The sequence below is a fragment of the Panicum virgatum genome, chromosome 6K, assembly GCF_016808335.1.
Source record: "Panicum virgatum strain AP13 chromosome 6K, P.virgatum_v5, whole genome shotgun sequence".
Taxonomy (NCBI): Eukaryota; Viridiplantae; Streptophyta; class Magnoliopsida; order Poales; family Poaceae; genus Panicum; species Panicum virgatum.
Genome location: NC_053141.1, coordinates 35,231,497 through 35,255,307, shown reverse-complemented (window position 1 = coordinate 35,255,307; position 23,811 = coordinate 35,231,497). Strand labels below are relative to the sequence as shown.

Here is a 23,811-nt window from a genome sequence, read left to right as displayed (position 1 = left end):
AAACACATTATCATGTATAAGCAGTAGCTACCTCTTACTCATATTGCCATGTTTATGTGCTTAGTAAAATCTTTACACCAAGTGCCATCCCCGGCAATGGTGCCAGAAATACTTGTTGACATTTCTTAGCGCAATCACTAGGAACGGGGGTGTCCCTAGTAACGACGCCAGAAATGCCGTGTTGGTATGTCTTAACGTTTATAGAAAGATCCGCAAGCGCACGGATATACCGTTATAGCATTTCACCCGAAAGTATTCAGGGTATCGTTATTTATATTTTCCCAAGGGATGGCGAGGTTGTGTAAAGATATTTACTAGTTCCATAACCATGACACTTATGAAATAAGGTGCAGACTACTGATTATGCAGGGGTAAGTGATAAATAAAGGATAATCAGGGGTAATGTGACACACATAGAACAGCCAACTCTCATGAATAAAGAATAAACAAGCACACCTAAGGTTAGTGGGAGCATAGGCACAGATCCTAGTATACTATTCATGTTAGCAGATAAGTTATGTTAGTCACATGCTTAGAGCTGCAGGTGCCGGAAAATTAGGGACATCGGGGAGAATGACCCGCACTGGAGAACATCCAGTCACGTTTCATCTTTACATGAACTCCTACACGATAACCGAACGTCGGGGAGTACGCTAACCAAGAAGCAGCTTCCCGGCAGACTGACGGGGCTGTCACCACCTGCGGTCTACCCCAGTCACACCGTGGAGCACCATCATATCCGAAGGATCCCGCATACCCGGGCACCATGCCCGCATATGAGGTCACTACCCTACCACCCCTGGGTCCCCCACCCTTCGGATGGACAGGTAAGATGCTAAGGCAAGCCCAAAAGCACAACAAACCGATATCCTTACCCAGATCATCTGGTCTAAGCAAGCAACTAGTATAACTTGATAAAGCACTGATCAAGGCTAAGCAAGCTACAAACTTAGCAAGATAACCAAGAACAAACTCAGAATGAACAGCATAACAAAAGTTGGAATACAAAGCCATACCAGAGGCCGAGGATTGCTCGCCAACCCTGAGGACGACTGGATTCGCTAAGAGATGAAGTACTAGCCTAGCTCCACAACCCTGAGGAGTACAAGTCACAAGAGAGTGTGAGAGAGAGGCCTCCAAGTGGTGTGTGTTGAGTGTGTGGAAGGAGGCCCCTTTTATAGCCCCTTGAGGTCGGTTCCCGCCAAGATAAACATGGAAACGTTCACAACCACCTTCTGGAGGATCAGAGTGATCTTCCCGCCAAAGTGCACCTGACGGCCTTCAGGGGGGTTTGGCCGAAGCCCTGGTTCGGCCAGCCCCACCTTGCCGCCTCTGGCCACCGTCCTTCTCTGGTACACTGCTTGGTGGGCCCTGATGTTGGTACGTCGGTGCCGGGGCTTCGTTGGTCGGTTTGGTCTGTCAAGTGGGCCTCTTTTGCATGTGTTACGCAAGACGCGATCTTCTACTTCTTTGTCTGCGTATTCGTCATGTTTTCTTCTTATTCCAGACTTGTGCTCCTGAAAACATAAATCTTCGAAAACAACTGTGGAGCTAGGTTAGTGATACAAATATGCAACTAAGAGGTATAGTTTTCCTTCTTTTATGAGCATAGTTGACGGTCATATTTCGCACTTAACGACCGTCAATAGTGTCCAAGCCAAAAGAGGCGTGTCCAACGTTTGAGGAACAAAGAGAAGAAGCAAGCACAGCAGGCTAGGAAGCATCAAGTCTGGAAGGAAAAGAATGCCGATAAGAAGGGCAAGTCAGCTGAGGTTGACATGGTTCTGTTCTTGCCATTGGAATTCGTGGCTCCTGGTGATCAAGGGGCTGAAATCTATTCTGACTTTGATGAGACAGAGTTTGGGGATTTAGCAGCGGAGTTCTTATTGACCCAATAGGCTGTGTTTGACAAGACTGAGCATCATAGACACCTCAAAGCTTTGTATCTCAAAGGTTATGTTGATGGGAAGCCCATGACAAAGATGTTGGTGGATGGTGGTGCTGCAGTCAATGTTATGCCCTATACCACATTCAGAAATCTCAGCAAAGGTCCTGAAGGTTTGCTTAAAACTGATATGATGCTTAGGGACTTTGGGGGCAATGTTTTTCATACTCGGGGGCCAATACATTGTGAACTTACAATTGGTACAAAGACTCTGCTAATGACCTTCTTTGTGATTGATGGCAAAGGCTCTTATAGTCTTCTGCTCGGAAGAGATTGGATTCATGCCAACTGTTGTGTGCCATCCACAATGCATCAAGTGCTAATACAATGGAATGGAGATCATGCAGAAGTGGTCCCTGTCGATGATTCTGTCAATATTGCTGCAGCTGATCCTACATATTGGGACTTCGATCAAGTGGAGTGCTTCTTTGGGAAAGAGTCGGTAGAAGACTACATCAACATCAATGATGATGGTCAACAGCCGATCCGAGCAGTCAGCTTTGAGAGTAATTTTTAATGGGGAACCCCATAGATGGAAACAAGGGTAAGTTAGGACAAGGTTTTACGTCGGCCGTTGCTTTAGAAGAAGTGAACATTGGTTCAGGAGATAAACCAAGGCCGACGTATGTTAGTGCTAACCTAGACCCAGAGTTTAAATTAGAATTGATAAACCTCCTAAAAGAATTTAAAGATTGTTCTGCTTGGGATTATTTGGAAATGCCTGGTCTTGATCGTTCTATTGTTGAGCATCATTTGCCGATTAAGCCTGGGTACCAGCCTCATAAACAGCCTCCTCAGAAAATACTTAATGCTAAAGTGCTTGCTGATGTGAAAGAGGAGATTGAGAAATTACTGGAGGCCAATTTCATAAGGCCGTGTAGGTATGCAAATTGAATTTCTGCTATAGTACATGTCTACAAGAAGAACGACAAAATGAGAGTATGTATAGACTACCGGGATCTATATGGGGGCTACACCAATGGATGGTTATCTGATGCCGGTTGTTGATTTGTTAGTTGACACTACAACAGGATACAAAATAATTAGCTTCATGGATGGAAACGCCGGATATAATCAGATATTCATGGTGGTTGAAGATGTTATCAAAACAGCGTTCAGGTGTCCTGGTGCAGTTGGTTTATATGAGTGGGTTGTCATGACTTTTGGTCTGAAAAATGCCAGTGCGACTTATCAGAGAGCTATGAATTATATCTTTCATAAGTTGATCGGCAGAATTGTGGAGATATATATTGATGATGTAGTGGTCAAATCTAAGGGGAATAAGGAGCATCTAGCCGACTTGCATGAGACTTTAAAGTGCACCAAAGAAAACAGTTTGAAGATGAATCCTAAAAAATGTGCCTTTGGGGTGTTGTTGGCGGTCGATTTCTATGATTTTTACCGCCAACATTTCTCCAGAATTCATGATTTGAGAGCCAACACAAACTAAATCTGATTTATATTAATGAGTTCCACAAGTTTTGGTGAGTATTTAAATGCAGGAACAACATGTACGAAATTTGGCCAAAATGGGAGGAATCCCAGGCCGGCCAGCCTAGGCCAGGCCGGCCGGCCTATACCCCATGGGTTTGATGCTCAACTTTGGTCAGAATGCTCATGAGTGCAAATGCAAGCCAATCCAATGTGGTTCTGTACAAAATGCACAAACCAAGACCGAAAGGCTTGAGCCATGAGAAGTTGGGTCCACATGCAGTACTCCAACTCAACCCAAGCCCGAAACCGTCCATGAGAAGAATATGCAACCATTGATCAACACGTCGGTGGATCGGAGGGCCGAGAAGGGACAAGCCCAGGCCGGCCGGCCTAGGCCAGGCCGCCCGGCCCCCAACTGCCTTGCTTCGGACCAACGCAACTAAAACCGACTTCATCAGACAATCAGGAGCGTTCAGTAAAAAGGCGGTGGACAACGGACGACATCCCCAGGCCGGCCGGCCGGCCTCACCTTTTCGCGCCACTTGTGCAGCCTTCTAGTGGAAGATACACAACCTCCGCAAGAGTGGACAGCTTGGCTTTCAAGCTAAGCTACCGTAGCTTTGCTTACAAGCTAATCCACCCACCTTGGAGGCCTATAAAAGGCAGCCCACACCCCCACTCTCAACACACCATTTGGAGAGGAGAAGAGCCTCAAACAAGATGTAGTCCATCTTAGAATAGGGAGAATGTGAGGTGAGAGCTTTGGTGAAAACCAAGCTAAAGGAGCGGTGCTGAATTATTTCAGCCTTACTCCACTTTTGTAAGCCACCTCAGAGGAATGAAATATCACCATGCCCGCATATGAGGTCACTACCCTACCACCCCTGGGTCCCCCACCCTTCGGATGGACAGGTAAGATGCTAAGGCAAGCCCAAAAGCACAACAAACCGATATCCTTACCCAGATCATCTGGTCTAAGCAAGCAACTAGTATAACTTGATAAAGCACTGATCAAGGCTAAGCAAGCTACAAACTTAGCAAGATAACCAAGAACAAACTCAGAATGAACAGCATAACAAAAGTTGGAATACAAAGCCATACCAGAGGCCGAGGATTGCTCGCCAACCCTGAGGACGACTGGATTCGCTAAGAGATGAAGTACTAGCCTAGCTCCACAACCCTGAGGAGTACAAGTCACAAGAGAGTGTGAGAGAGAGGCCTCCAAGTGGTGTGTGTTGAGTGTGTGGAAGGAGGCCCCTTTTATAGCCCCTTGAGGTCGGTTCCCGCCAAGATAAACATGGAAACGTTCACAACCACCTTCTGGAGGATCAGAGTGATCTTCCCGCCAAAGTGCACCTGACGGCCTTCAGGGGGGTTTGGCCGAAGCCCTGGTTCGGCCAGCCCCACCTTGCCGCCTCTGGCCACCGTCCTTCTCTGGTACACTGCTTGGTGGGCCCTGATGTTGGTACGTCGGTGCCGGGGCTTCGTTGGTCGGTTTGGTCTGTCAAGTGGGCCTCTTTTGCATGTGTTACGCAAGACGCGATCTTCTACTTCTTTGTCTGCATATTCGTCATGTTTTCTTCTTATTCCAGACTTGTGCTCCTGAAAACATAAATCTTTGAAAACAACTGTGGAGCTAGGTTAGTGATACAAATATGCAAGTAAGAGGTATAGTTTTCCTTCTTTTATGAGCATAGTTGACGGTCATATTTCGCACTTAACGACCGTCAATAGTGTCCAAGCCAGAAGAGGCGTGTCCAACGTTTGAGGAACAAAGAGAAGAAGCAAGCACAGCAGGCTAGGAAGCATCAAGTCTGGAAGGAAAAGAATGCCGATAAGAAGGGCAAGTCAGTTGAGGTTGACATGGTTCTGTTCTTGCCATTGGAATTCGTGGCTCCTGGTGATCAAGGGGCTGAAATCTATTCTGACTTTGATGAGACAGAGTTTGGGGAGTTAGCAGCGGAGTTCTTATTGACCCAATAGGCTGTGTTTGACAAGACTGAGCATCATAGACACCTCAAAGCTTTGTATCTCAAAGGTTATGTTGATGGGAAGCCCATGACAAAGATGTTGGTGGATGGTGGTGCTGCAGTCAATGTTATGCCCTATACCACATTCAGAAATCTCAGCAAAGGTCCTGAAGGTTTGCTTAAAACTGATATGATGCTTAGGGACTTTGGGGGCAATGTTTTTCATACTCGGGGGCCAATACATTGTGAACTTACAATTGGTACAAAGACTCTGCTAATGACCTTCTTTGTGATTGATGGCAAAGGCTCTTATAGTCTTCTGCTCGGAAGAGATTGGATTCATGCCAACTGTTGTGTGCCATCCACAATGCATCAAGTGCTAATACAATGGAATGGAGATCATGCAGAAGTGGTCCCTGTCGATGATTCTGTCAATGTTGCTGCAGCTGATCCTACATATTGGGACTTCGATCAAGTGGAGTGCTTCTTTGGGAAAGAGTCGGTAGAAGACTACATCAAGATCAATGATGATGGTCAACAGCCGATCCGAGCAGTCAGCTTTGAGAGTAATTTTTAATGGGGAACCCCATAGATGGAAACAAGGGTAAGTTAGGACAAGGTTTTACGTCGGCCGTTGCTTTAGAAGAAGTGAACATTGGTTTAGGAGATAAACCAAGGCCGACGTATGTTAGTGCTAACCTAGACCCAGAGTTTAAATTAGAATTGATAAACCTCCTAAAAGAATTTAAAGATTGTTCTGCTTGGGATTATTTGGACATGCCTGGTCTTGATCGTTCTATTGTTGAGCATCATTTGCCGATTAAGCCTGGGTACCGGCCTCATAAACAGCCTCCTCAGAAAATACTTAATGCTAAAGTGCTTGCTGATGTGAAAGAGGAGATTGAGAAATTACTGGACGCCAATTTCATAAGGCCGTGTAGGTATGCAAATTGAATTTCTGCTATAGTACATGTCTACAAGAAGAACGACAAAATGAGAGTATGTATAGACTACCGGGATCTATATGGGGGCTACACCAATGGATGGTTATCTGATGCCGGTTGTTGATTTGTTAGTTGACACTACAACAGGATACAAAATAATTAGCTTCATGGATGGAAACGCCGGATATAATCAGATATTCATGGTGGTTGAAGATGTTATCAAAACAGCGTTCAGGTGTCCTGGTGCAGTTGGTTTATATGAGTGGGTTGTCATGACTTTTGGTCTGAAAAATGCCAGTGCGACTTATCAGAGAGCTATGAATTATATCTTTCATAAGTTGATCGGCAGAATTGTGGAGATATATATTGATGATGTAGTGGTCAAATCTAAGGGGAATAAGGAGCATCTAGCCGACTTGCATGAGACTTTAAAGTGCACCAAAGAAAACAGTTTGAAGATGAATCCTAAAAAATGTGCCTTTGGGGTGTTGTTGGCGGTCGATTTCTATGATTTTTACCGCCAACATTTCTCCAGAATTCATGATTTGAGAGCCAACACAAACTAAATCTGATTTATATTAATGAGTTCCACAAGTTTTGGTGAGTATTTAAATGCAGGAACAACATGTACGAAATTTGGCCAAAATGGGAGGAATCCCAGGCCGGCCAGCCTAGGCCAGGCCGGCCGGCCTATACCCCATGGGTTTGATGCTCAACTTTGGTCAGAATGCTCATGAGTGCAAATGCAAGCCAATCCAATGTGGTTCTGTACAAAATGCACAAACCAAGACCGAAAGGCTTGAGCCATGAGAAGTTGGGTCCACATGCAGTACTCCAACTCAACCCAAGCCCGAAACCGTCCATGAGAAGAATATGCAACCATTGATCAACACGTCGGTGGATCGGAGGGCCGAGAAGGGACAAGCCCAGGCCGGCCGGCCTAGGCCAGGCCGCCCGGCCCCCAACTGCCTTGCTTCGGACCAACGCAACTAAAACCGACTTCATCAGACAATCAGGAGCGTTCAGTAAAAAGGCGGTGGACAACGGACGACATCCCCAGGCCGGCCGGCCGGCCTCACCTTTTCGCGCCACTTGTGCAGCCTTCTAGTGGAAGATACACAACCTCCGCAAGAGTGGACAGCTTGGCTTTCAAGCTAAGCTACCGTAGCTTTGCTTACAAGCTAATCCACCCACCTTGGAGGCCTATAAAAGGCAGCCCACACCCCCACTCTCAACACACCATTTGGAGAGGAGAAGAGCCTCAAACAAGATGTAGTCCATCTTAGAATAGGGAGAATGTGAGGTGAGAGCTTTGGTGAAAACCAAGCTAAAGGAGCGGTGCTGAATTATTTCAGCCTTACTCCACTTTTGTAAGCCACCTCAGAGGAATGAAATATCTTTGGAGCGAAGTTCCTCGTCTCTGGTCGGTATCTCTCTAGTCTTTCTCTTTACTTCAGTTACTTGTTTACTTTCTGTCTTTGATCTGCGGGATCCCTAGTCTGCGTAAGTAGCAAGTTCTACTTATTTGAGAGTGCTCTCTGCCTTGCCGGGAGGTAGGAGTTCGTAACTCGATAGTTGTAGGCATGGTGCCTAGACTGGGTTAGTTACATAGGGTTGTGTTCCACCCCACGGTACCGTTGTGGTAGGCGGCAGGTGGTGACAGCCTTGTCCGTCCCTCGTAGTCCACCACGTTCGGGTGTTTTCATAGCAGTAGTGTCGACTACCGTTGGACTCCCTTCTCACCCCAGTCTGAGTCCTTCCCTGAGGCCGCCGAAGTAGATCAAGACAGTTTAGTCTCAAGTCTTCTGGGTAATGAGTTGGCTAACCGGCGTTAGACCCTCTACCCACTTATCTCTCTTCCCCTGATGGGTCCGGTTGAACTAGTTCTAGACCTAATCGAAGCTTTACCATTCCTTGGATTCGATTCCCAGGTATACTCCCTGATGAAAGCTACATCGGTCTCTGTGCGCTTGCGGAGTAATTCGTATAGGCTAAGGAGTGCCAACAAGTTTTCTGGCGCCGTTGCCGGGGAACGGTAGCAACACTAGTTTAGAACCCGTTCAGCTGTACACCTTTCCACATGGAGTTTTACTCCTAGTTATCCGGCAGTTCCATCCTGTGAGCTTTGGAACCGCCACCATCTTACCCCCCATTTATCTGATGGTCACGAGGCCAGTCCCAGTCTCGTTGCCATGGTTCGTGCATAGTCTTTCTCCTTGATGAAAGACAAATTCCTACACTCACTTGCTGGAATCCTACCATACCTGGTAGTAACCAAAACACCTTATGGTGAAAGCTTTCCCTATTCTCTCTGATGGGTGAGCGAAAATTTGGTACGACCGGAGTGCAAGGAGAGTTGGAGGAGATTGGATCATGTTGAAGGATGAGTCTGCTTATTCTTCTTGTCACCAAAGTGTTCGCACTTCGCATTCCACTGCTATCATTCAAGCAAGGCGAAGGGTCATTTGGAATAGTGTGGGAAAGATTTTTGCTTATGGCATATTCCAGAGCACCTCATGGTGTTCTAGAAGGTGCTGAAGCATCATTTCGTTAGCGCACTCAACCCAGAGAGCGCATTCCATGAATGTCACCTCCAAGGGAAGTTGCCAACCGATCTGCCCAAAGAAAAGCAGCAAGTTCGCATCCTATCAGCTGCACCCTCTCCACCTCCATCACACATAGGAAACTACCGAACCAACCAAGTCCACAGATCATGAGCCACCCATGCCAGCAAACTATGATTTGAAGTCCATATATCAGACGGGTTCTTTACAAACAAAAGGTGGTATGCCAATATTTTTTTGGATCATATACGTGGCAGCTGGAAATGTAAGAATAAAACATTCAATTTGTGTTAACATGTAAATTATGTACATTAGGACATGAGCATATATGCTAAAATCTAAGCCCATGCAAATCACATGTAAACAAAAACTGAAAACTATTTCAATCCAACAAAAAGGGCAGAAATCCTAAAAAATGAATTAATTTGGGAAGCGTACGGCTCACAGGTTGAGCAGCAAGTATGATTTATAACCATTTGACAAGGTGGAGGTAGACTGGATGTGGAAAAAACACTAACAAGGAAAAGAAGCACTATATCTACGACAACGAGCGAGTATGTTGTCACCGACAACAATCTTAGAACCCACTTTAAAGATTTGAGCAGAGTAAGCTCACACACGAATAACCAATATATGTAATTGTTGAGACCTGCAGTTTAGAGAGATTCATGTGCTAAAATTTGTAAAAATTAGTTGGCAATCTCTTGCTTGAAACTTGAAAGTTTGCAAACTTGGCAGTAATAATATCATTGAGAAAAGAGTCAACGCCCACCTTAGACGAGAATGATTCATGGATCAGAATAGCAACATAGCCCAGCCTTTCAGTCCTCCTTTAACTTGGCATAGTGAAGACCTCCACTGGACCGAGAGAGCTGGGCAAATGATGGAGCAGAACGCAACTGAGTGGAAGGAACCACCCAATTTCAGCAACCGCGTAGCCAGCACTCTCCGGATACGACCTTGCCGGCAGAAGCAATAGCATCAGAAAACCCACGAGGCCACGACCATGAGCATCCTCCACGTAGCCACCACGAAGATCTCCGCTGCGCCGGCCGCGGCGGCCGAGCCCCTGCCGCCGAAGCCCCAGCGCGTGGCCATGAGCGCGGCGCTGGCGACGTTGCACAGCAGCAGCGCGCCCAGGAAGCAGCAGAGGCCGGCGCCAGCGAGCACCTCGAGCTCACGGTCCCCGTCCGGCGGAGTAGCCGGCGTCCGTGCCTGGGGCGGAGCCGCTGCCGCCCCGACGTTCCCCACGGGTGCGCGAACCCTAGCGAACCCTAGGCTCCAGAAGGTTCCTCGTGGTCTGCGAAGCGGAGTGGAATGGCGCATAGCGGTGGATGGCTGGTGAGGTTGGGTTGGGTGGGGAGTGTGAGGAGGATGGACGACGCGGCCCGAGGAAACGGGCGGCTGCCCGAACCGGCTGAGAAATTTTGGTCTGCCCACACGGTATACTGCACACAGCTTTGTCAGGCCTGATATCATTTAAGAAAACAATTATTTTAATTCCGACATCATCAAAGACGGTTAGCAGCAGGCAGCAGCACACAGGCTACGGCGAAGTGGCACTGCCGATCGAACAGGCAATTTCACACCAAGCACTTTATGTTGGTACGCTGCACGTCAGTCTTAGATTTCCATGGCACAGCAAACTGTTCAGTTCCCAGAAGTTTCTTCTCAAATTTTGTCGCAGCATCTATGTACGTCCAGTCCACCAGCTGCAGAAGCCCTTCCAACTTTCCAGACTCACACTATTTCAGCTGCAGCGAGCAGAACACTTTGGGCATGTTTGGTTTGGCGCCTATGGCGCCACACCGCGCCTAACCTGCGGCGGCCGATTCGGCCGCCACACCTGCGGCGCGGGATGTGTGGCGCGGTGTGGCGCCGTAGGCCACGAACCAAACACGCCCTTTGTCTCGTGCTTCCCCTTGCAATTCGTTAGACACCTGACAATTTGTCCCTAAGCATAATCACTAGGACTTTGATCACTATTCTTCTCATACCACCACATGCTGCTCGTAGTCAGATGGCCACGCTTCACTGCTCATCTTCATCGGGGGAGACCTTCATTAGTTCCATAGCCTTCCTGCAAAATCCAAACCCAAGAAATAAATTTCAGCCACAATCACAGAGGCAGTCCGCAATGATAGAAACAATGGCAAAAAGAAACATTGGAAAGAAAATTGTCCAAATATATATATGGCCTCGTCCTGTTGCCATTTGACATACATGCTAACTGCTTGCCATTGTTATACATGCACAAAAGAATAAACAAAAGGGTAGCAGGTTACCGTAGTTCTCTCTCAATCTCTTCATTTCCAGGATCCAACTTCTGCGCGTCCAGAAGAGCGTCATGGGCTTGTTTGTACTCCTAAGACGTAGCAAATCCAGCCACATAAGATAGACACACCTCAGCAAAATTTGTAGTGGATAAAAATATTGGCAGGCTAGAAGAGTGTATCTCACCCCGAGTAACATGTGAGATGCACCCTGACGATAGCAACCTTTAGCCCAGTCAGGTCGCATCATCCTGCACTTGTAAGCATCTGATAGGGCACCTTCACCATCACCCATTTGCAGTCGACAAAGGCTCCTGTTTGAATATAGCGTTGCATCTGGTGCATGATCTATGGCCTAAAAATGGTCAAACAAGGAAATCATACAATTACATTTCCCAAGCTTAAATGATAACTAATGGAAACTAGATTCAAGCAATTATTTGTCATCGGTAGACTACAGATTTCACACACAACAACAGATAGATGAAGAACTGTCTTCAAACTTCTTGGACTCAGATTCACTGTGTGGAAAGAGATTTCTTCCATTCGGAAAGATGGAGAAAACAGAAAAGTTTAGCGTTCTATCATTGCTACATGTTCCTGTCTCCTAATCCAAGCATGTGAGAGAGTGACACTCCCGAATTCCCCTAAATGGACTCCATGTTTGGACTTCTGTTCCATATGAACAGATAAAAGTGTGCATCAAATTATTCTTCATTAGACGTGCTCTCAGGATGGTATCAATTTTAGTTTGTCCATATCCATCTACTCATAACTGCATCAAAACAGTCATGTTGAAATAGATGAAAAAACAAGACTGTCTTCACTACTGAGTTACCAGAACACTAAGTGATGCAAATTAGGTGAGGGGAAAAAACTAGAAAGCGAGCCATACAATCTTTCCTCCTTTACTTTAGAAAACCAATAAATGTTCCAGTGTACTCCCTAGTCCCTACTAATGAAACAGGCTACCTGCTAAATATTGAAAAGGTTCCCAGACTTACCAAACCATACAATTTTGATGCCAAATCATAATTCTTCAGCTTGAATGCCTTACTTGCCTGTGACTTGAACAGAGCTTTCCTTCTTGCAATGTGATGTTCCTCCTAAGATATAAAATAAGAAAAGGTTGATGCAACCCAGCTTCACATTTGGATTACTGAATAAAACATATTTCTCAAGCGTGATTTGATAATAAATTTTTAGCTTGTAGATTAAAATGCTGTCTGAATTAATGACAGTGTAGGATAACTCATAGGCTGCATGTGAAATATATTGACTAGTTATATTTCATTGATCTGGATTTTACAGGAAATAATCCTGAAAGTCATGGATTCAAGGTCTTGTCATCATCCATAATAGATGCTGGATGGCGGATAGATTGTCATGCCATGGGTTGCCACACACCTAGTTGTGCCTGCTAAGAAACGACAATCACCTTCTAGCCTGCTGTGTATTTACAAGACAGGTGTGAATCGAATGTTGAATATCTGGACTCTGTTTTTTTTTAATGCACCCGGAGGGGAAGCCCCTACAGGTTATATGCTAAAACAGGAAATGTAAGTTAGAGCAACAAAAGCAAAACAAAGAAATAAAAGACAAGGGAGAAGATGGAACTCATTCCACTTTACATAGTTTAGCCAATCTGTAATTTTTGGAAAATAGCTAGCTTTCACTCTAGAATTCATGAACAAAATTTGCTCTGCAACACTGAACTATTGGTTCAAAATTATCAGAAGTCCAGTCATTTCTCACTGTCTTCAAAGTTTGGGGGCTAATGGTCTATTTTCCACTGCGAAAGAGTATGACAGTAAAGCACAGTATATCCATAGAATACTTTGTACGGCAAGGGAATTCTAGGTAAACATGCCATACCAATGGTTTTTCACATTCCAATTTTGCATGAGAGATTACTCCATCAACACTCCAATTTGGAACACCTGGAATTGGTGAAGTCAAGGGAAAGAGCATTTCAACTTCTTCCATGCAATCATTTAATGCAGCAAGCTCCACTGGCAATCTACCCAACTGCAACAGGAAGGAAATTTCCCTCTTTGTAAATATTAATGACATAATTCAACAAGGTAGAGATAGAGAGAATTGTGATATCACTTGAAGTGCCCACTAGGTACTATTGGAACATTAGTTAACTCATATACCAACTTGGGGAAAAGTCATCTGACAGCAAGAATCCGAAGAAACATATTTCAGCAATAATTTAGACAACACGCACAAGATTTTGTTTTGCATCCTGCAGACACGAGACTTCATGTGTCACCACCATTTTTTTGACCAAAGCCAGTAGGGCAGAACCCTACCTATTTTTTATATATGTACAAAAAGAATATTTACAGATACACATGAGCATTAAGCCCAAATGAAAAAAAAGAAGCGGAAAGAAGTTAAAGATTACACAACCAAGTTTTGAGCTTATTGCCATTCTCCATTAATTGTAGAAGAATTAGCTACATCAACTGATCAAAAACTACACAAACTAGAAAGCATACTTCGATGAATTTGTCGGTGATTGATAGCTACATATTCCCTCCATTGACTTCCATATGTGGCACCACACGATTTGAACATTACTTTATTGTATGGTCGATAATTAATAACCACAACAGCTAAAGTGGTTAAGTAGTTTCAATGCGAATCTGATGGCACCAATTTTTGACAGTTAACATATATATTGTTGGTCATTACAAAGTTAAAATGTTGAAATGCATGTGACATACAGAAATAAATAGAAACTGGCAAACTGCAATTAAAACATGGATCCCCGATCTTCTTTCATAGCCGGATAGCATTATATAGCTAGGACGGTTAAGGACTGCAGGACTGCATGATCAGTCACAGTACTCCCAGCTCTTCAGACTAACATATATAAATAAAAAGGGCATATCTTTTCCTTAAAGCTCAAATTGAGTCAACAGAAAACAACAACATGCATCTATGACATAAAGTTACAAACTAATAGAATGGAAAATAAAAAAAAGATGTCCCTCTTGCGTAGGCGCAAGTGCAATGTCTTGTCAAAGTAGTGAAAATCATCACTAAAACAAATCCAGAACATAATATAGAAGCTGAATAATAGGAAGTATCACAAGAACCATAAAGAAAACAGAGTAGAAAACAGTATCTGAAGAACATCAAGAAAATTTATAAGAAATATACATCATCTGGAATATTAGGGTCTGCTCCAGCCTTTAAGAGTAACCGAATTTCATTCGTATAACCTCCCCGCATCGTAGCAATTACTAGAGGAGATGCCAAATTGCCGCCATTGACATCAGCACCAGCCTGTGAAAAGAATTCATACAATTTCATTTTAAAAAATGGCACAAATGATTTCAGTAAGCAAAGTAGCATCGTAGCGTTAAGTTTAACGAACCGAGTCAATAACTCAATAAAGTACTGGCCTTAATTAGCAGCTTCATGCATTTCAATGAATGGTAAAGAAGAGCACCCATGAGTGGAGTGCCGACGCCACTAAAGGAGGTGTTTGGCTGAAAGAAGAAAATGAGCAGTTCCCCTCAGAAGTTGATAAAGGAGGAATCCAAATTAAGTCAGGGCAAAACAGCGTAATAGGAACTAATGAGATAATATGATCGTCCTGTTCTTCCTTCTACTGCATGTAACAATTACATTGGATGGTAGGTACATACTATATAATGATAAAGAGTTCAGTTGTCAGCAGATAGTAAATACAAAATGAAGGATTGAAATAACAGTCAAAGTTGATTTTGACACTGTCTTTCCCAGTATGACAAACAGAAACTCCATGGGATGTGCTGAAAAAAAAGCATGTTTAAAATATTTAAAAAATATAATTTTGTATACCGAACATATTAGAAAAGGAGTGCTTGAATTTAGAACACTTGCTTACAGTTCAAACTTGGCACCCAAATTATTTTAAGAGAAAAAATCAGTCTGATATAACTAATCAGATACATTCCCTGAGGACTGACTGAATTATTAAATATAATCTTTAGTTCTTTACTCTTGGGTATCCGAAAAGGTCACCTAGACTGGGAGAGAGGATCTCACCATCCTACATGGTATTCAAATAGTATTGTCTGAACAACTCTGTATAGTACCATGATGGCATCATATACCGCAAGATCATCTATCTACATTAACAAACAAAAAATAGGAAAAAAGCTTATGAGCTAGTGAGCTACAATATTAAGGATAGAATGGCCCAGAAAATAAAAAAACATGTATGACCATGTCATCTAAGTAGTTGGCCAAGCAAAAGAAATATCTACATATCCATATTAACTCTTCACAATAAAAGGAAATGAAATACTACGCATCAGGAATATATACATTTGCGTGGTGATCCAATAAAATCTTCACTGTCTTATCCTGCTCATTGACAGCAGCCTGATGGAGTGCAGTCCCATGGCCATAGTCTATGTCAACAGGTATTCCTTTTGAAAGCAGGAACTCTGTTACCTTAGTACTTCCTGTGAGCAAGGTGAGATGAAAATCAGACTTCTAGTTGAATGCACTACTATGACAACATGACAACAGCATATTTAGTAGATAAGCTCTTAAGTGCATTTGGGACAGAAAAGTAACCAGTGCATGCAGCATGGTGTAGAACAGTGCGTCCTTTCTCATCTGCTTTCATTATATCACCACCACGATCAAGAAGATACTTCACAGTAGAAACATCACCAGACTGAGCAGCGGTCATAAATGGTGTCACACCTGCCATAAAAAGAAACAGTCCACAAGTCTCATACAGCAAGTGCCAAAGATAGTCATAGATGACAACTGCCAGTTTGTGTACGGGGAGAGACTTAGGGAAAGACCTTCGGCTGCTGTCATATTTGCATCTCCCCCAAGTTCCTCCACCAAGTACTTGCAAACCTCCAGATGGCCCGCACAAGCTGCGCAGTGCAGCACCCCGACACCACCCTTTTTAAGAGAGAAAACGGCAGCCCGGTCGCCATTTCCTTTGCCAAGTCTCTCTACAATGCCTTTCTCCCAAAGCAAACATCAAAACATCGTCATATTGAGGAAGTGAATGACCCACATGTGCAACACAACATATAGCAGAATGAACGGAGCAGCAGAAGCAGGATACAACCAACAAAATGACTTTTGCACGACACATCTTGTAATCGCTAGGTGACAGAATAACATGGACATCCATACCACTAATCCTAAGTGCCTGTGACTCTGTGAGTCCGGGAAAGCGTGATCGCATCAGGTCACACGTCCACAGCATCACCAAAAATGATAATTCCAAAAGACACCAGAACAGAGATGCATGCTGCACGGCAGAACTCCCACAATCAACGATTTATGGGCATAAAAAAAGGTTCCTATTTTTCTCAATTATCAGGGAGTACATCCCAACACGGACCACAAACACAATATAAAGCCTCACTACGCTTGTAAAACCAAATCAAATTGTGGGGGGGGGGGGGGGGGGGGGGGTTGTTAATTAATCGAAGCACAGGAGCGTGCAGCCACACGCAAGAGCCAAACATCCGAGGGAGGGGACCGATGGATACGGGCTGCGGAGAAAGGGAGATGCAAAACCTTTGAGCCGGCCGAGGTCGCCTTCCAGGGCAGCCATGATGGCCGCGTCCTCAGCTGCACGCACGCACACACGGGAAGGGAAATCCCCATTAGAAATGCGAGAACAGGGGGCGCAGAGCAGTGGAGGGCCGGGCCGGGGTGGGCGTACTGGAGCCGTTGCCGCAGGGGCGGCGGTAGATGAAGGGCGCCTCCATGGCCGCCTCGTCCCCGGCGCGTCGACCTCTCTGTCAGTCTCTCGCTCCCCCCTCTCGCTACGCCTTGTACCGTGACCAGGAGGAAGAAGGAAGCTTCTGAGGAAGGGGAAGGGAGCACACGCAGCCTGCGCCGCGCCGCGGTGGGGGGTTTTCACCTGCCTCCGGGCCTCCCTCCGCTTTGGCCTGGCCGGGTGGAGGTGGACAGGGTGTTGGTGAGCCGTCACGGCGTCTCCCACTCTCTGCTGGGAGCAGCACATGGGTCTACCAAGACCCGGCGCACGGAATCGTCTGGGCGCGGCCGGACCCCCGCGCGATTTCCTCTGGACGGCCGCGGCGTCTATCCTGCACCCGATGACATGGATGGCCCACAGGGTGCGGTACATGGGTGTGGTGGCGGTGGATGGCGGACGCGGGCGCGCGGGCGAGGACGGCCCAAAGGCTGGTGCGCCGCGTGCGCCGCCGCTCCTCTTCCAAACGTCGCGCCCAAAGCCTTAAGCCAGTGATGCTCCAGTGATCCACGGCCGCCTCTCCCGCCAACACTCAGCGAAACCTCCGCGGCCAGATCTCTCGCGTGTTTACATGTATAGGGATAAAAATTTTGAAATGAAATCTTATTATTTCGAAGTACTAAATAAAGTTTATTTATAAATTTTTTTTATAGATGGGTTATAAATCGCGAGACGAATTTAACGAGTCGGTGATCTCCTACGTGTGGCCTCTATTTTCTTCCATCGACCACTCAAACTGACTGCGAAGCTCATGATCCCCTCGCTCTTTCGTTCACCATGTTTCCACGCTCGTCCCCGCTCCTCGCTGCTGGCTGACGCCACCTCCACGCTGCTAGTTATGCTCGGTTCGAGTTCTTTGTGCACCTCACCCATGGTCGGGGTTGTCTCGTCATGTAGATCGTGTAGGTGGCAAGATTCGTCGCCGGCGAGCTCGCCGCCGACCAGAAAACATCAGTGAACTGGCCGGCTGTGCTGCTTGACCGGCCAAGAATCTGAGGGCCTATTTGTGAAGTCGTGTTTTAACTTTTAAGTTAAACCTGCAACTTGTAAATTTGTTTAAAAATCATAAAAAATGCAAACCAAGTTTTGTTATTTTCCTATTTCCAGGTTTTACAACTTCTGTTATATATTTGTTTCTAGTTTGTCAATAAATCTTTCTCTAAAATTAACATTTGTTTAAATCGGCTAGATCTTGTAAATTGCATAGTATATAATAGAAGAGAAATTTTACAAAGATTGAAAAAAATAGGATGTTTATCTGCAAAAAAAAAGCATCAAAAAATTATCATCCATCACATGAGGAGTAATTTCTTCGAGATACATCCCTCACAAGTTGTTCAGAATCTCAGTCCTCCACATGAGGAGTAATTTCTTCGAGATACATCCCTCACAGTTCATGTATATAAGATTTAAAAATTTTGAAAAAAAACAATGATGCCATTGCCATAAATTTGAACTCATAGATCATGGGGCGATGCTAGTTTACGGTCGACCGTACGGAAGTGATTCGTGCGGTCGATCTTCGGATCATTTATTTTTTTGTCAGTTTTTTGATAAAAAAAATTTGAGAAATTTTTCAAGAAAAATTTTTGGGGATGAAGAAAAAATTGAAAGAGAAAGTTTTGAGAAATTTTTTTAGGAAAAATATGAAGAAAACTTTTTGCTTCCAATATTAGGTAAAAAAAGTTGTGAAAATTTTTTGCTTCAAAAATAATAAAAAAATCAACGCACCCGGACCTCGCCACTCTCCCCGCCACCAGCCCCCGCCGCGCCTTCAGCCGCCGTCGCGACTCCCCTCCCCTCGCTACAGGCCCCGTCGCGCCGCTCGCCGCGCCTCCCGTCGCCACAGCTACCGCAGCTCCCCTCCACCCCGCCACCGGCCCCATCGCGTCGCTTTCCGCGCCTCCCTGCCGCCGCCTACCGCACCGCGCCTCCCCGCCGGTGGCCCGCTGTGCCGCCTCCGTCGGCCTACGCCACTTAGCTGCCATGGAGCAGAGGAAGGGGTTGGTGTGGGGTGTGGGGGGTGTGGAAAGGAAAGGGAAAGGAGAAGGGGATATCCTATCCTATTCAGAGAAAGCAAGGGGATCGACAGTATGTTTTGAAACTTACGGCCACCCGGAGATTCAGCATTGGGTAGATCATACCCTGAAGCTCAACCTACGTAGGGCTCTGACCCAATGATAACATATTCACATATATTGGCCGTGATGCAACCAAGCCTATAATCGATTCCTGTACAAGAAGCAATAGCATGGCACAATAATGTACCAGAAACAATGACTGAGAGCAGTTTTCAGCGGGCCAGAATTCGGAACCTTGCATCTGAACTCTGAAATTCACCAGCACACAGCGCGGTGAGAAGACGGAGTGCTTCATCTCAAATTAAATTAAAATGTTTACACATTTGCTCAGCTACAATAACTTGATCAAGAAACACTACATGGTTCATCTAAAGTTAAAGTAGCAATACCATACATGATGCAATTGATTATGACAACTTATGGCATTGACTACAAGGCCCCACAACAGTCAACTTAACTCTAGCGGGAATTTTATCCTCAATGTATGTTCTAATAGCCCGAAGCGCTGTACGGGCTTCCCTTAGACCGTTGCCAAAGGAGCCGCACCGTCCAGATTCGCTGTCAGAACACCTGCTAGTACAACCATAATTGGTGTCCAATGTAAGACACTCGAGTGATACTGCGTTCTTGAGGATATAACAGGTCAGCTCAACCAAGCCCTTCGCAGAGCTAAACCCCATGATCTTCACATTCTTGAGATAGCAATGCTGATCTTCAGTCATCTGCCTCAAATGTGGGGAATGTCCAAAGACAGTTTCGTGGTTCATAGGTTTCTTCCACACCTATAAAGACAAAAAAAAGCATAATTATTTGAGCCAACAGACCGAATAGTCATCTTTGCAGGATAGAACTGAAAGCATCTTACATCCAAGCTCAAAGTCTCCAAGGAAGGAGATGCTTCAAGGAAGGAAACCAGAGAAAAATAGTCATATGGGGAGTGTCTTGATCCCAAACAAATGGTCAAGTGCTTGAGGCAGAGGAATTTGGTAGGCAGCATTGGTGTATTGACCACCTGCATAAACAAATATGCCACGTCTTAGGTTAAAATTATTCACAAGCTATGACTACTGCGATATGCACAAATTGCTAATCATCTACAACACAAAAGTTTTAGAGTACCTCGTCACAGGAACTTAATGTAAGAGCACCAAGATTTGGCATAATGGACGGCAGCTCAGTACGAGCATAACAGACAACATCTGAATGCGACATGCTTAATGTCTTCATTTGCAAAGCTTCTCCAAGTGATAGTTTTGCCTTTCCGAAGAAGTTTAAAGTGGAGAGATTCGGAGCTTTGCTCTCTATCAATTTCAGCCTCCAGCATCCAAAAATTTTCAGGTAGCTAAAGCTTATGAAAGTGATCGGGTGCTCTAGCCTAAGATGGGGAGGGGGTGAATTAGGCATTTCTTAAAACCTTAACCTATGGCTCCAACTAGTTTGCACAAAACTTAAACTAAAACAAACTATCTAGATGTGTAACTATGGTTCTTCTAGTGTGAAAACCTCATCCTAAAAAGAGTTTTGCAACCTATAGCCAATCCTAACAAAATACTACACCAAGAAAATAAAGGCACACAAGTTGTAATATGAAATGCGGAAGCTCAAAGAGGAGGGATGAGAGGAAGCAAACTCTCGACACGAGGATTTATCCCGTGGTTCGGATTGCCACAAATACGCCCCTACATCCACGTTGTTGAAGCACTCATGAAGAGTATCGCTTCCCGGCAATCAAGTCTCTTCCATGAACACAATCATGGTCACCTTGATCCTGATTTCCACTAAGGGAGATTGCCCACGAAGGAGGGGTCTCCGTCCCCCGCACAATGTTGTCGACGCCGCTCCACACCAAGCTGGAGGGTCGTTGACATGCCGGCGAGCCACCAATGCTCTAAGGAGGCCGGCACACCAAAATACAAGTTTGGTTCACTCTAGAACCAGCCACAAGGATCTCAACCTTGTTTGTTCACTCACTTAGGAGCTAACCTAGCACTAACACTTATAAAGCTTGTGCTAAGGGCTAAGGATTTGATCTCTATGCTCTTGGATGGCTTGGAGGTGTTCTTGGATATGTGTGTGATGTCTTGGGACTCCGGCAAACTCACAATGGCCGGGGTGAGGCGTATATATAGGCCATCAACTCAAGAGAGCTGTTACTAGCCGTTAGCCAGTTTTCTGCGTAGGTATCGGAACTTTCGGTGTATAGTACATTGATTCTTCCGGTCACTCTGCGCTCTGAAGTAGCCGTTGGCATCTCTGACACTTCTACAGCAGCTTATGAGACCATCGGTTAAACCAATGCTTGGGGCGTCGGTTAAACCGGTGACACTGGATCTTCATATAGCCGTTGCACCTGCTGACGTCATTGCACCGACACATTGCTCCGGTGGCCATCGGTCCTCCCGGTGCTGAAGGCTTGACTGCTGCACGCTTGACATCGTCTCTGGACAATGGTATGTTGATTGCACCGATGCTTGACTTGACCCCGTCGGTTCAACCGGTGACCAAGGTATCTTGACTTGATTCCAACTTGCATCTAACAGAGATAGGCGACTGTAAGGGGCCAAGTTCGGATGTGGGGTGGAAGGTACAACTGCCAAGTTCAAGATACCGAAGTGAGTTCCTAACCCCATCCGATAAAAGCGACACGGGAAACTTGTATTTTTTTCCTGAATGTAGGCCATAGCCTAAGGGTGAGCTCTTCAATCCCTGGTTTAACAGCAACCTGAAGCCAACTATTAAGATTATTGTGATACGGAATAAAAGATGGTCCAAGCTTCAATATCTTCACGCCAATGCCTGAGTGGTTTCTCATAATACTATCAACTACTGCGTCTCCAAAATCACCTCGATATGTACATGCTTCATGCCTAAGTGCCTCCCAATTGAAGGTGAGATTGGGATAACACCTCCAAGAACGTAGAAAGGCATGAGACAGGCAAGCAGCACGAGCAGCATCACGCAATGACATTAGAGAATGGACATGATGCCAGATATCCTGCATGGGCAAGCATGGGAACAGAATGTTAACATTGGGTGGGATTGTCAAACTAAATTTTTACTTAAACCAGAGAGAAAAACAGTGGAACTACATGGAGTAGCATTCTACCCCGGATAAAACTCGACATGATTTACACAAGGCTTGCTGCATTGCTTAGGTAGATAGTGAAATTGAATGTAACTTTGGTATGTAGATGGAGCATTGCATGCAAAAGTTTTTGCCTAACAGTGTTGTCACCTTTAATTTATGTGGTTCTCTAAAAAAAGAAAAGACCGCACTGAGGGTATTAGAACGCCGAGTAGGTAATGATATTGTTTGTTGTGCAATTGTGCCAACCAAAATGCACAGCATCATCATGCAGATAGCCAATTGCATGTTATAAATAGGTTAAAGCAGCAAAGAATTCATGAGAAGTCTATGCTAACTTATGAGAAACTAAGAAAACTATAGGAACCATAAATCAAGATAGCAGGTGATCTTAGACTTGCAATACACAGGAAATCCTCTGATTTATTTAGAAGAATAATGATCTGTTCTCTGTCTACAGTCAGATAATATTTAGCTCACATAGTCCAAAGAATTTGAGTCAACAACCGCATATCATGCCTGCAAGATAATCCACCCATCATCAAAATTTGAAATTTCATGCCGCATACCTCTGGAAGGCACGGGATTGAGCATCTCATTGTTGTTTCACCAGCTTGAGAATCACCATCACCGTTTTCTTTTAGAAAACAAGAATCACCATCATCTTGTTGACATGGCGAACCCTTTGGTTTATTCGCTAAAGCAATTGATCCATCTGCAACCCAACATGAATGGCCATGGTCATCGACTAATTAATCATGCGTTGCATGATGCAACAGACGAGGTTGGCTTACTCGGGGCAAGGATTTGCCGGTGATTTGCGACATCAGCCGACGACGATCGGCCTTTTCCTATCTCCACGGATCTCTACTCTGTTTTTGTTTTGGTTTCCAGATCAAACTCTAATTACATGGAAAATGAGTTTTTGTTTTGGTTTCCAACTCAAACTCTACTTACATGGAAAATGCGCGCAAGGGAGATCGCGCTGTCGGAGCCATGCATGATTTCAAGCGGAAGGAGGATTTCCGTGGAGCAGACGGAGGAAGCGAGTCGCCGGATTTTGGCCGAGCAGACGCCGCCCTACGGAGTCACCGGTGGTCGGCCTCTGTGCCTGTCACTGGAGCTCGAGAGAGGGCAGGGCGGGGATGGACGTAGAAGGGAGCGACGGCGGCGGCTCGTGGTGTCGGGGGAAAACGGGAGGCGGAGAAGAGGTGTTGGTAACCGAATGGAGCTTTATTCCTTTGATGATGGCTTCGTTTGGCAAACGGGTGGGTGATTACACCCACGTGCACGTGGAGCCTCAGCCTGGCTGGTTTAATCCTCAGATTATACTCGGTCATTTGGACAGAATTCAGAACTAGCTGGGATTGACGTGGATTGCAGGAGATACATACATACTAATCAAATTGGAAATTGATCACACATATATTACGCTGGATATATATAGATGAGTAGCATAGTTCAGTGCGTGCACATTTTGACAAGTGGCCTATTTCGTAGTCTAAAAGCGGTACATAAAATTCAAAAATAGGGAAAATTAAAAAAAACTTATTATGCCAGCTACCATTTTCAGTGAACTATTGTGCCAGCTACCATCTATGTGGAGGGAACGAGAGTTGTGGCGAAAGTTGTTTGCTCGTTTGCAGGCTAATGACTGCGACGCCTGCGAGTGCTGTCTACCTTTTTGAAGGGGTCATCCTGTCAACTCTTCCTCCCTTCCAGCATGTTCTCTGGGTGAAAACCTAGGCTTTGTGGCC

The 23,811-nt window shown here is 45.2% G+C and overlaps 3 protein-coding genes and 1 long non-coding RNA gene across 5 annotated transcripts in view; 2 read left to right on the top strand and 2 right to left on the bottom strand.

The window, feature by feature from the left end:
- The window catches only part of LOC120713428, a 35,930-nt gene extending 30,004 nt beyond the window's left edge, over positions 1-5,926 (top strand). The window contains exons 4-7 of the mRNA XM_039999393.1: positions 1,899-2,058; positions 2,332-2,451; positions 5,418-5,522; positions 5,796-5,926. Of these exons, the coding sequence (XP_039855327.1) occupies positions 1,899-2,058; positions 2,332-2,451; positions 5,418-5,522; positions 5,796-5,926 (516 nt within the window). The remainder of the gene's footprint in view (positions 1-1,898; positions 2,059-2,331; positions 2,452-5,417; positions 5,523-5,795) is intronic.
- Positions 5,927-7,520: 1,594 nt separating this feature from the next.
- LOC120712353 lies at positions 7,521-12,760 on the top strand. The gene is made up of 2 exons (XR_005690857.1): positions 7,521-7,716; positions 12,442-12,760. It is a non-coding gene; the product is annotated as an uncharacterized LOC120712353 (long non-coding RNA).
- Positions 10,304-17,022, bottom strand: LOC120712351 (ankyrin-1-like). Of its 2 annotated transcripts, XM_039998113.1 has the most exons (13): positions 16,835-17,020; positions 16,687-16,740; positions 15,951-16,118; positions 15,715-15,846; positions 15,460-15,599; positions 14,550-14,636; positions 14,305-14,430; positions 13,006-13,158; positions 12,135-12,236; positions 11,318-11,485; positions 11,143-11,222; positions 10,761-10,937; positions 10,304-10,628 (listed from the first exon to the last, which is right to left on the bottom strand). In XM_039998113.1, the coding sequence occupies exons 1-12, from the start codon at positions 16,878-16,880 to the stop codon at positions 10,889-10,891; spliced, it is 1,305 nt and encodes a 434-aa protein (XP_039854047.1). In that variant the 5' UTR covers positions 16,881-17,020; the 3' UTR covers positions 10,304-10,628; positions 10,761-10,888. The 2 variants fall into 2 exon arrangements, with proteins under 2 accessions (XP_039854047.1, XP_039854048.1); XM_039998114.1 differs by lacking the exon at positions 14,550-14,636 and having other exon boundaries at positions 16,835-17,022.
- Positions 17,023-18,142: 1,120 nt separating this feature from the next.
- LOC120713427 lies at positions 18,143-21,924 on the bottom strand. The gene is made up of 6 exons (XM_039999392.1): positions 21,853-21,924; positions 21,652-21,769; positions 20,089-20,318; positions 19,835-19,981; positions 19,516-19,751; positions 18,143-18,146 (listed from the first exon to the last, which is right to left on the bottom strand). The coding sequence occupies exons 1-6, from the start codon at positions 21,922-21,924 to the stop codon at positions 18,143-18,145; spliced, it is 807 nt and encodes a 268-aa protein (XP_039855326.1).
- Positions 21,925-23,811: the final 1,887 nt, after the last annotated feature.